The 12,324-nt window shown below is 45.2% G+C and overlaps 1 protein-coding gene across 1 annotated transcript in view; it reads right to left on the bottom strand.

Moving 5' to 3' along the window:
• Positions 1-12,324, bottom strand: part of pcxb (pyruvate carboxylase b) — a 243,198-nt gene that overhangs the window by 132,804 nt on the left and 98,070 nt on the right. The window contains exon 12 of the mRNA XM_056442436.1: positions 942-1,124. Within this exon, the coding sequence (XP_056298411.1) occupies positions 942-1,124 (183 nt within the window). The remainder of the gene's footprint in view (positions 1-941; positions 1,125-12,324) is intronic.

Below are 12,324 nucleotides of genomic sequence, written 5' to 3'. Positions count from 1 at the left end.
CAAATGTACGAATTACTTGTGAGTTTAGTAGAAGAAAGGAGACATCTAAAACGATAAGCACAAGACAAACATCACGTGTCGAGTTCTGTGTCTCCAACTCAATAATTCGCTTCATAAAATGCTGTTTGACAAAGTAAAACACAAAGTGGCAAATAGTATTTTAACACGGAGCCTTTCATAAACCGTTGCACAGCTGGTTCCACTGTCACGCAATACCAAACAACGCCAGTAGGATCTTTGCACAGCGCTGACTCCGAGCCACTTAGTCTGTTTGTACAATTTTGATGGTATGAATCAAGACTTCTATTTCCATAAATCAGCCATTTTCCGAACAAAACACTGAAAATTAGGCTGGTTAAAAAGGTGCGTGAAAGGTGTTCACGACATCGTTCTCGTACGCCTGACTTGAACATGAATAACCCGTGCAGCACATTATTTTTAATAACCCCCATCTTTGTTTGCTGATGACTATTTGCACCTGCTGATTAAACTAGAGGCCTTCATCTTTTTTTTGCACACACGTTTGAGGGAGTTTAAGACGTATTCAGCATCAAAACCAAGAAACAACGAAGACAGTGAGCAGGATGCTGGAGCACCACTCCACAGGAACTCGGTGCTGTGCAGCCGATTCCGTACATGGGGTCCTTGAAAAGCTCTCCGCTCTCCATGAACACTGCTCCGCCAGCTTGAGGAGTTTGAGCTGAGCTCTTGTGAATCCACTCACAGCCGACCGGGTCTACGAAACCATCACATCGTTTCCCTCATTCATTTCTCCCAAAGTCAAAAATTGTGGGTCAATGACAACCACCTAGAATTCTCTGGTTCAACGACACCCTTAAATCATCCGCTGAGTTTCCCCCCGGCTCCAGAGGTCGCCGTTTCCTCTCGGCAACAGGAAACGATGAGTAACTTCGGGGAACAGCGCGGCCGGTTTGACCTACCTTGACCCCTCGCACTCTGAACTCGGCCAGGGCTCGGCTCATCTTGGAAGCTGCCGTCTGCAGGTCCTTCCCGCTGGCGATGACCTTCACCAGCAGGGAGTCGTAGTGGGGCGAAATGATGGCGCCCTGGAAGGCGGAGGCGCTGTCCAGACGGATGCCCATGCCCTCGCCGGTACGGAAGACCTGGAAGGAACGGAGCAGAGGAGGCGAGAGGTCAGGACTCCATGCGAGAAGAAAAAGAGATATGATGTGTTTAAGATCATCGAATAAGATGAACTGCAAAAAATATATATATACGTCTTACTTAACATTCTGAACAGAAAGTCTGCAAATTGGAATAAATAATTGTTTAATAATATTCACAGAGTGAATATAATATAATAATCAAGATGGTATAGAGTCTTGCTGTGGATTTTATTTAGGTGGATTCTGCATCGGAAACACACTTGTTTTCATTTAGTGTGTTCTGGGCTCACCCTACATGGTCCACTGATCTCCTTTTTCTAATACTCGGTGGAGGAAATACTAATATTTGTGTGAAGTACGTGCAACTGCTCCTCATGAGTCATTTTCATGGTTCTATTCGCAGTCCCTAGGACGCAATAATGGTAAAAGTAATTGCAACTCACTGCCTGAGCAGACCAGAGGCTATAAGATCAACTGACCAGTCCATGCAACCATTGCTTCCACATTTGCATCCGTCTCAAGCGAGTTAAGTGGTTTTCTCTGCCACCGTCGGCTCTCTATTTCTGTGCAACGATGCAGGATTTTCATTCCCCACTAATTCTGATATCTCATCACCAGAATTGTTTTCAATGGCTCGCCGTGGATTGTAACGCGGACGTAAAACATCTCCGTCGGAGGCCTGAAACGTGAGCGGAAATCAACGCGCGCTTGGAAGGCGATGGCAGACGGACACGAAAGAAGAAGATGAGGAGACGAGAGGGGCGGAGGACCAGCGTGAGAGGAGTTTAGAAACGGAAAGGCTGGACGGTTCCAAAGCGCTTGGCAGGAGGGCAGAGAGAGGGAGGGATGGACTGTCCAACACCACGACATATGGAGGCCCTGGAAGGGAAAGATGAGTAGAAATTAAACCTGCAACAACGTTGTGCCACACCGATGATTTGAGGATGATATGTTCAGACATTGTAGATATGCTGAACTGCCAACCATTATGGCTAACGGCCTTTTTCATATTGCACCATTTTGCTTGTTTTTGTTTTTTCAATGCAATCGTGTTCATCTCGAATGGCTCGGAATGATCAAAACTCTGTATAATTCCATCCACAAAGCATATCAGCGAAATGTGCAACAACAGTATTGTATGATGACAAATGTGTGAGTGAATAGCAGCCGACGTGACCCACGTCGTTGTGAAAGCACCTCATATTCAAGCTGAAGCTAAACGAACACACATTTATATTCAACACCTAAACTAAGTGCGGCGCGACAGCCGCCGCTCATCAGACTGCCGTAATCATTTACGCATCCATACACCTGAACGCCGAGCCGAATGCTCGATGCTGGCCACGACTGGATATGAATGTCGTTTTCAATTTGAATTTAATATGTAAAATATTCATAGAACCGTCCCTCACCAGGCAGGAGTTTTGATCCTTTTTTAAGATAATGTAGTTGAAAGAGATCGTCTTTATAGGGCTGTAGATGAACAAGATGTCGAGGCAGAGGAAATTGCCACGAGGACGACGGCCCACGCACATCGACACCTGAGCAATATGTCGTTTCAAGGTTCCGGGCCCCAATTTACAGGCTGCGATTTTCATAATGCAGAGCACTCCCCTTTGATTTTAAAGGCTAGAGGCCGGTCAACGGCACTTTATGTGACGCTGAGATGGATTCCAATGTTCCACGCTGGCACTTCCACTGCTTAATTTTTGTGTGTGTGTGACATACCCTGTATATATACAGGACTGTCTCAGAAAATTAGAATATTGTGATAAAGTTCTTTATTTTCTGTAATGCAATTAAAAAAACAAAAATGTCATGCATTCTGGATTCATTACAAATCAACTGAAATATTGCAAGCCTTTTATTCTTTTAATATTGCTGATTATGGCTTACAGCTTAAGAAAACTCTAAAATCCTATCTCATAAAATTTGAATATTTCCTCAGACCAAGTAAAAAAAAGATTTATAACAGCAAAACAAAATCAAACATTTGAAAATGTGTTTCCAGGTGTTTCGAGTTAATTAGACGATGCAAGTGATTTGTTTAATACCCTACTAGTATACTTTTTCATGATATTCTAATATTTAGAGATAGGATATTTGAGTTTTCTTAAGCTGTAAACCATAATCAGCAATATTAAAAGAATAAAAGGCTTGCAATATTTCAGTTGATTTGTAATGAATCCAGAATGCATGACATTTTTGTTTTTTTAATTGCATTACAGAAAATAAAGAACTTTATCACAATATTCTAATTTTCTGAGACAGTCCTGTATATATATATATACAACTGGCAAGCGCAATCTTGTTTTTTTAACTAGAAGTGAAACTGAGTAGAACATTTTTAGGCAACCCAAAAAATAAATGTAACTTTCATGAACTGAATTATACACTTTGAAAGGGTTAAAGTTCGAAGATGAAAACACAGACAACTCTTAGACCAGATAACGCCGTGGTAGCGACCTGTCAATCAAAAGGTAGCCATGCTTAAAAACTACTTTATGGTCCATTAGTCTCTCAATTGAACCTTGAACTCATGTTTACAATGTTTTACAGAGGTAATAAATCTAGTGAGAAGTAGGGTCATTTTCTTATAGATTTCCAAACAATCAGATTATGTTTTGCAAACCGGAGCAGTCGCCCCCTGCTGGTCAGGGGAGAGAATAGACGTTTAAGGCCCTCCCACATTGGCTTCTCTTAGAAGATTGCCTTCATGTCACAACAGTGTATTATTTAACGAGCTTCAAACAGCTTAAAATAATCCTTTCCTATTTCATATTCACTACTAGTTTAGCTGGGTACAATTGGTCCCAATAGACTTGGAGCATTCTTGAATGCAATCCCAATCTCTCCAGGAGGGCAAGAAAAAAATAAGAAAAAAATACTTTGTGGATTGTTCTGTTTGTGAACTTAATCTCGTGACAGAGACGTGTCACGTTGCTTCTGTGCCAAATTGGGGCACTTTGTTTCCACAGTCTTATGGAGGCAGTTGCCAACCCTCTGTGCCACTGCCACTGGGAAAATCTACACTCGGTTGTTCCTCTTCTATTCATGAAATGGTTCTTTTCTTTCATTTATTTTTTACAATTGCTTGCGTCTCCAGTTAACACAGCAGGTCAAGCATACTGTACGCACAAGACCAATGCAGCTGTTAGCATTGACCGCTGTGTCATAGTGACAGAGTGGCTCTCTGCCAGCTGCCTGAGGTTTCTTTGCACATTGTTGTGTTTCTAGATCCCCCGAGGGCGGGAATATACGGTAAAACATATCCCACATTGAGACTGATGCTGCTCCCTCCGCTTCGGCTTACTCGAGCTTAACATCCACACACGTTGACCGAGCATCACGGCAATAAGCACGCAGTTTAGGCATCTGGCGAACACTTCTATCCAGAGCAACTTGCAGTGATAAAAGAGGAAGATGGAGGATCAGCGAGTCGCTCAAAGGCACTTCTGTTCCCAGTAAAGCAGCCGTAAAGTGTTTCCGTTGAACATCTGGGAGCTCCGTGCCAACTGGTGAAGTTTCGACTGATTGGATGCCAATCTGTGTCGGCCAAAATGAATTTAAACTAATTTGATTGGTGTCCTTGAGATCGTTTCTATCAAAGCCCAACAGGGTGATTCTCACGCTGTCAGTTGTGATTACATGGAACAAACAGCCAAACGGTAAATAAACACACACACATTTACAAAAACAATGCGTGTCAGAATGGTGCGGTTGATCTCTGCACGGCCACTCGGCCACTGACCACATCAAACCAACCACAGAGGGCTTGTAATTGGGCTGCGGTCCTGTGGCAAAGCCAGATGGTCGTGACGAGGGCACTCGCCCTTTCGTGTTCTGGCGGGCATCAGAGGAATTTAAGAAGAATCAAAACATTTTAAAAAGTCCCAAATGTAACCAAAATGTAATAGTTAAGATGTAATTAACTGGAATAGGAACTCTGATGTGTTCTCTCTCCCTCCCTCTCTCGATCTCACACACACACACACACACACACAGAGAGAGAGAGCTCGGTCCTGCTCGTGTCAGGAGACTAATCACACATGCAGCGAGACAGATGTTTGCGGATACACTTTACTGCACAAACATGTTGAATTGGGATACGTGTAAAGCCCACACAACCGGCACAGTGGAGCCTCAGTTATTCTCCTCAAATGGTGGACGGAATCAAATCTGTCAGTTTTAATATAGTTAATTTTTAATCGCTGCAAAGCGGAGGGCTTTCTGCGTGTGTCCTGCATGGCCTCGACCGTTGTAGTGAAACTGACTCTCACCTGACGTCCCGTGTGAATGAATATGTGAAATCTAAATGCAATAAATGAAATGCTGTTTTGCTCATGAAGTATTTGCACGTCCATATGTATTCTTCTCAACCATGTGCTAATGAGGAACAGTGCACCTTTGTGAAAATGTTTAAGGTACCAATTATGGCCTCGGGGCCTATAGATGTATGAGATGAACACCAACGGAGAGGAGAAAGGGCCTTCACCTCTCACCGGAGCAGCGCCACTAAGCCCCGGTTACCAGATGTGTACAATATATAAATATAATATATATATATATTATATATATATAAATATTATATATATATATGTATTATATATATATTATATATATATATATATATGTCTCTGTGTATGTGTGACAGAGAGAAAGAAAGAAAGAAAGAAACTATACAAGTAAAATTGAATGGAAAGCCAAATACCACGTTAATAATTAAAGCCACGGTGTCCGTTTCATTCAGCCCAGGGCGCTGTCTAGCATGAAAACCTCGCTTTCTTCTCTCACTCCGTGTCATTGTCTCTCTCCGTCTTAGCTCCCTTTCTCTCACGCTCTGGATAGCCACAGATACTAATAATTTAAGGAGGCACAGAATCGGTCCCGCTGACACATGCGTGGCCTGATTTGGCCCACTAAAGTCCTGCTCCTCGTGGATTCAGTTTTAGTTTTGTACTTTTTACTTTTCCCTTTCTCACAGTCACTCTCTCTCCTGTGTTCCTGCTATTTATTTATCCGTCACCATCCCGCTGTGTAGAAGAGCTTGTTCCACTTCTCAGAAGTGTATCACTCAGAAGGTCAGCGGTGTATTGTATGAAAGAGTGCTGGGCCGCCACGGGCACATTACACATTACCCTGCTCGGCCTGCTCATGTAGTTTTAGGAAATATACATATATATCGCAAATAACATAAAAATCTACTTTTTATTTCACGAATTCAGATAACTAAGTCCATTTCCCCACTGATGACGATGTATTTTCAAAAATCTCAACATGGCTTCTGGACGGGTTTCAGAGGCCCGGGTCATAAAACTCACCGAGTGTGTGGCGGAAAGTGGAAAATTGAAACGAAAATAAAAATGCCAACAGCAGCATGAAATGTGGAGTTATATGGTTCCATCTGACAGTACTGATATGAGGCCTTATAAAGCAAAAGAACATTTGAAAAAAAGTGTGTTTGCATTTGTCACGGTGCCTTGCTCTTCATCACGGCGCTGGATATCACACTCGTCATTGTGAATTACGAGATAAATGGCTACCTGCAGCCAGAAGAGGAGAATGTCATTACGCTGCATGAAGTGACTTCAAATCATAGCTCCAGACTTCCTGTCAGATTTACCGGCCACGATACCAGCTCCCAGGAAAGGTTGCATACGGTGTAGTGCAAGACATTCACGCCTAAAGACTACAGCCGGGACAAGTTAGCAAACACATGTACGCATTAGCATTCTGCTGGAGGATGGAGTCAGAGTTGGATGTTAATTCTCTGTGTCCGCCACTATGAGAGACTTCTTTCTATCCATCGTCATTATAGAACTATTGATCCGTGCAGCTTAGAGGTGACTGCATCGCGTTGTTGTTCCAGGACATCGACAGGAAAACAACTCCTGGACTCTGTTATACGTCTCGATTCTCTCTCCGGTCGACCGACGTTCCTCTCAGGACTCTGAAGCCAGACTGCGTCCGCGTCACGGATCCCGTTAGCTTCCGTAATATAAACGGAGTTCGACCCGATCGGTCTGAAAAGAGTCGGAATGAAACTCTCAAGCTTCGCTTTAAACTGCAACATTTTATTCTCAGAAACATCCAATTGAAAATGGATTCCGCCCTGGCAGGTTTGTACCGGACCAATCAGTGTGGATGATAAACGACTCTGCTGTAGGCATGAAATGTGTTTTTATATATTTCACGACGGCGCTGCTTGCTTTTCCATTAAATAAAACAACTCGGAGAGATGAGGAGGTAAAATCCCCTTGAAAATGAGTCTTAGGTGGTTTCCAGCACACCGCTGAACCAGATGTTTTCGTTACTTTCTAAACACAAAGAGGAGCCCTCGCGTCTGAATGGCCCTGATCCTCCGGCACCTTAAGTGGACCCAAGACCCGGATTCACAGTTCGTTTGCGTTTTGTAATAACACTGAAAACTCTCCGAGCCATTTGCCACCGAGTTCATTTCTCCTATCCCCTTAGCTCTGCATGGCCACATTACAGACCCCCCCTCCCCCTCCCTCTCTCTCTCTCTCTCTCTCCATCCATTCCTCACCGTCTTTGCCCCAACCCTCAGTCCCGCTGCTGCAAGCTTTATTCCTCCCTTTGTTGTTGCCGGGTGTTGATTGTGTGCGGCGCTGCTTTGAGACGGCTAATGTATGGAGAGGAAGGCACGAGACAGCGTGCGCTGCCCGTTTGAAGCGCCGAGACGGGAAGTGACAGCGATGTCGGCGCTCCGACTGATAGCGCACCAATTAGGGAGGCAGAGGAGCAGCCGGAGCAGCACGGGGAGGCAAGGAGAGCGATAAAGGGAAGGAGACAGGAGAGCACACGGAGAGGAGGCGAGGAGAGGATGTAGGCGCCGTGGTAATGCTTGAAGTGGAGTTGGTGAGTCGAGGAGAGGCAAGGGCAGACTGGGAAGAGAGGTAAGCGCTTTTGGGGAACAAAACCTGAGGCTCCAAAATAAACTGGAGCTCGGGGGTCGACATCGTGGAAAACGCTGTTTGTCTCCGGCGGCGCTTGAAAAGCTCCGAGACAAACGGAAGTTAAAATCCAGCTTTTGGCAACATGTCGACCCCGTTTGACACAGAAACGGTGGGAAAACTTCCCAACTCGGTCACGAGCTTCTCGCGTCTCAGAAGCATTTTCCTACGTTCTCCTTCCGCGGCTAAATGTGGAAGCGGGTTGACTCCCGAGGAGTCTGGTGACAGTTCGTGGGCAGCCCCCTGAATACAGCGGCCCATCTCGGGAATCTAATAACTTGCGTCCTTACAAACCAGATGTCCTGCCGTCTCGGCTGACGAGGATGTTTTGCTTGCGGTTTACATGGGAATGATGTCCAAAGCCCCCTGAGCCGGAGCGTTCACCGCAATTTCAAACCCCCCCCAAAAATGATATTCAACGTGGCCCTGATGAGTAATCGCTACTTCTAATTCGACAGCTTCCAAGCGGGGCGAGAAAGTAAACGCAACCAGGCGGACATGTTTATACCGCACAGGATGGGGCTGGTGTTTTAGAAGATCACCGCCTCTCGCCTTTTTTCACACTCTCACTCGAAACATGCACAGAAGCGCAATGCAATATTAATTCAATCTTCCTGAATGTGTGTGGAAAGAAAAAACCTTTGATGTTCGGCAAAACCTAATAGGGGATCCGTGTGCGTTACACAACCGTGTATGCGGGCCGACTTTCCCCTGATGGATATTGGAATTACTTGGATTGTTATACAACTGCAACGCAGCTCGGGTGAAACGACCGCGCGGCGCCCAACGCTACGTTTCAAAACCACAAATTGCTTTCTCAGCAGTTTAGAAACAGACGTCGGAAAAAAATTGGGGGGGAAATAAATATAAAAGGTGTGTGTGTGTGTGTGTTTGACGCTGTGAACAGAGCTGGAATGAGGAAGTCATTGTGCAGTCGTTACTCGAGCAGCCCACAAGTGTCCCGTGTCCTCAAAGTCCTGAGATTAACTGGCTGGATGTCAGTAATTGGGACGTGCGTTATCCTCGCCGTGGCTCGACCCACCAGCCTGTAAATCCAACCAGTGGATGGGAGAGCATGTCCACCATCAACTGGTGAAGAAATGCTTACAAAGTCTGCATATGAATGTTGTTCACACGTATTCATGGCCGTGACTTCCATGTTGATCACGTGTTCCTTCCTGCTGGAAGGTCACCCAGGTGGCTCCATCGATCTGCTTTTATATTAAACCCCCGATCACATCGATTGGGAAACCAGGGATGCCTGAGGTGGATTGTTCCAGTGACGTGGGAAGTCAAACTTTATGGAGACCACACCCCCCTGAATTAACGGCTGTGCCGTCCCGATGGGGACCGTGTCCAGCCGTCCTCACTGGTGACCAGCGTGCTGGCTTATTGGTCTCGCTTTAATTAAAAGCCGTTCCCCATCCTCCCCCAAAGCTAGAAACAAGGGAGCCGTGACCGATCCAATTTCATTATCTGGAGACATTTAGTATTCGTGGTGAATGAAAGGACTCAATTTTGGTGTGATTTGATCGCCTTTTTAGCTCAATTAGTTTCTAGGTTTTATTATAGGAAAGAATCTCTCTCTCTCTCTCTCTCTCTCTCTCTCTCTCTCTCTCTCTCTCTCTCTCTCTCTCTCTCTCTCTCTCTCTCTCTCTCTCTCTCTCTCTCTCTCTCTCTCTCTCTCTCTCTCTCTCTCTCTCTCTCTCTCTCTCTCTCTCTCTCTCTCTCTCTCTCTCTCTCTCTCTCTCTCACCGCTGGCTTTATTTACCCATTCATTCTTACCTCATATGAAACTATTTCCTTCCTGCTTGCCTGCATTTCATGTTTCGTGAGTGTTTATTTTTCCTTCTCTCCTCCGTATTCCTCTCATCTTTTTTTGGCAACCAAGACCACCAGCAGTGCAATTCCCGGCCAAGACTCCTTCCTCACAAAACCATATTTGTGACTAAGTTCTGACTACTTTGACACTCTATGGGGGGTAGACGCACACAAACACACACACTGCAGCACAAGCCCTCCTTCAGCCCCTCGTAGACTTTCATCAAAAGGCTCATTTTTTGATACCCGACTTAATTGGCTTCTCCTTTCAATCCTGTGTGTGTATGTTTGTGTGTGTGTGTGCGCGCTCCAGACGGAGGCATAATGACCCTAATGAGCTCTCCGGCTTTTCCCTCATTTTAATTTTCTCGCGCTCTGAATTTTTCTATCAATTATCATTTATTCTGCCTCGCCTCCACTCCTTCTCCTCTGAACACTCTAATCTTACTCTCCTTCATACTCCCCTTGCTTATCCTCTCGTTCCCTCCGCCTCCTTTCATTTCCACTCCCGTTCCCTCCTCACGTCTCCTCTCCATTCCTAGCCTCTCCATTCCTAGCCCCATTTTTTTGCAATTCATCTCATTACACATTCCCTTCTAATTTCACTCGTACATATCTACTCCACTCTTCTCCCCTCCCTCGTGTTCCTAATTAAGAGAAGAGGAGGAAAAAAAAAAAACACAGCTGTAAGTGCCCAGCTGCTAAAACAATTAATAAAGTCAGTCTCAGATCTTCATGTCGCGTCTCGCACACGATGCAGAAAACCACCGCCACGCACGCCCGTCACGCCGCCACCTCTCCTAGAGGATCAAACATCAGTGCGGCCATTAGAGTCGGTAGAAACCAGATGTCTGTGACCGCAGAACGAGCCGTTTGGGGCTTTGGAGGCGGGAAAACACAAGCTGTCCAAACTGGGATGGACCTCCGGCCGTGCCACATGGCGGCCGATTCAAGATGAGATGCGTACCGGTGCTTTGAATGGACACAAAGGTCAAGATGTGGATGGACGGGCACAAACAGACGGTTTGAAAGCACCCTCCTGTACCAGATGTCTGTATGCGCGGTTCAGACGAGCAGCTGGTGATGTCTCGACTGTCTCTGGAGCCCGGGTACGTGAGAGGAGAACCTCGAACGTGACAGCGCCCCCTCCAGGAAAGGTCTCAAAGCTTCATCTCCTCGGGGACACGGCTGAATTTCAACTGCCGCCTCAATCTTTAAATATAGAAAGCTTGATGGGCGTCCTCAGAGCAACGAACACAACAAAGTAGAAGTTCTGCTCTTTCGTTCTTGTTTTTTTTTTACATCTTTATAAACTTTTAACTCTGTGCGCCGAGTGGCTGAACTAGCCAGTCGGTCAACCACTTTTTTCCAAGCTGAAACATCTCATCAGCTATTTTCAATTCAATCTGGTTTTGATATTCATGGTCCCCAGAGGGCGACTCCCACTCTCGCTGGTAATTTCATGACTTTTCCTCCTCGCCCTTCCATGAGGCTGACATCCACTCAGTGGATTTCAACTAGGGCTGTCAATCGATTAAAAAAAATTAACTAATTAATCGCACATTTTGAAATTCATTTATCGCGATTAATGAATTTTTTTTCTTCTTCTTTTTAAAGACAACTTCACACAGAGCTGTGTTTTCAAAGAGGCTCCTACATATAAAGTGCCAGCGATGTATTTAATATCGTGGATGATAAATTGTTTCTTCAGTGAAACATCCAGATGAGTAAAACAAGGTGTATTTGAGACCCCATTGGTCCTGTCATCTTTAACATTGAACAACAGCAGAACCAGTGGCCTTGATAAACTGACTGATATTCAAATATGTCACGTTAACCCTCTGGAGGCTGGGCTCATGTCTCCATTTTACAAAAAAATGTAAATTCACCTTTTAAAGGCGTTTGCATATGACACATAACCACGTGTTATACATCAAACATTCCAGAACAATCTCAGCTCTATACAATGAGGCTCAGTTGTCCTCGCGTCGTGTTCTCTGGTTCTCTGACTGACAGGCTGCTATAGAGCCTCACCTGTGAGGTGGGAGGTCCTTTGTGATTTACTGAGTGTTCATTGGTTGTTTTTTTCGCAAAATGTTGACAGACAAACGGATTGACAAATCACGGTGAAGGTTTCGTGTGACGAGTTCTTTCCGCGCCGCGTCACCCGACACGTCGCCCCTCTGTTCCTCTGTGGATCGGAGGAGCAGACGGGAGGAAGGAGGAGCAGGAGGAAACCCGACTGATTCATCCACGAGTTTAAACTTTTTTCTGCTCCGTATTTTTGCGGAGAAATAATTGTTTTAAAAACGGAAACAGTGTCAAACCTCACTGCCGCGGTTTGAGACTCAGAGGAGTGCAAAAACGTCAACGCACACCGGAAGTAAACAAAGCTGCGTTAA

This window comes from Pseudoliparis swirei, chromosome 21 (assembly GCF_029220125.1).
Source record: "Pseudoliparis swirei isolate HS2019 ecotype Mariana Trench chromosome 21, NWPU_hadal_v1, whole genome shotgun sequence".
Lineage (NCBI taxonomy): Eukaryota > Metazoa > Chordata > Actinopteri > Perciformes > Liparidae > Pseudoliparis > Pseudoliparis swirei.
Note: the sequence above shows the minus strand (reverse complement) of the source record. Positions and strands in the feature narration are given on the sequence as shown.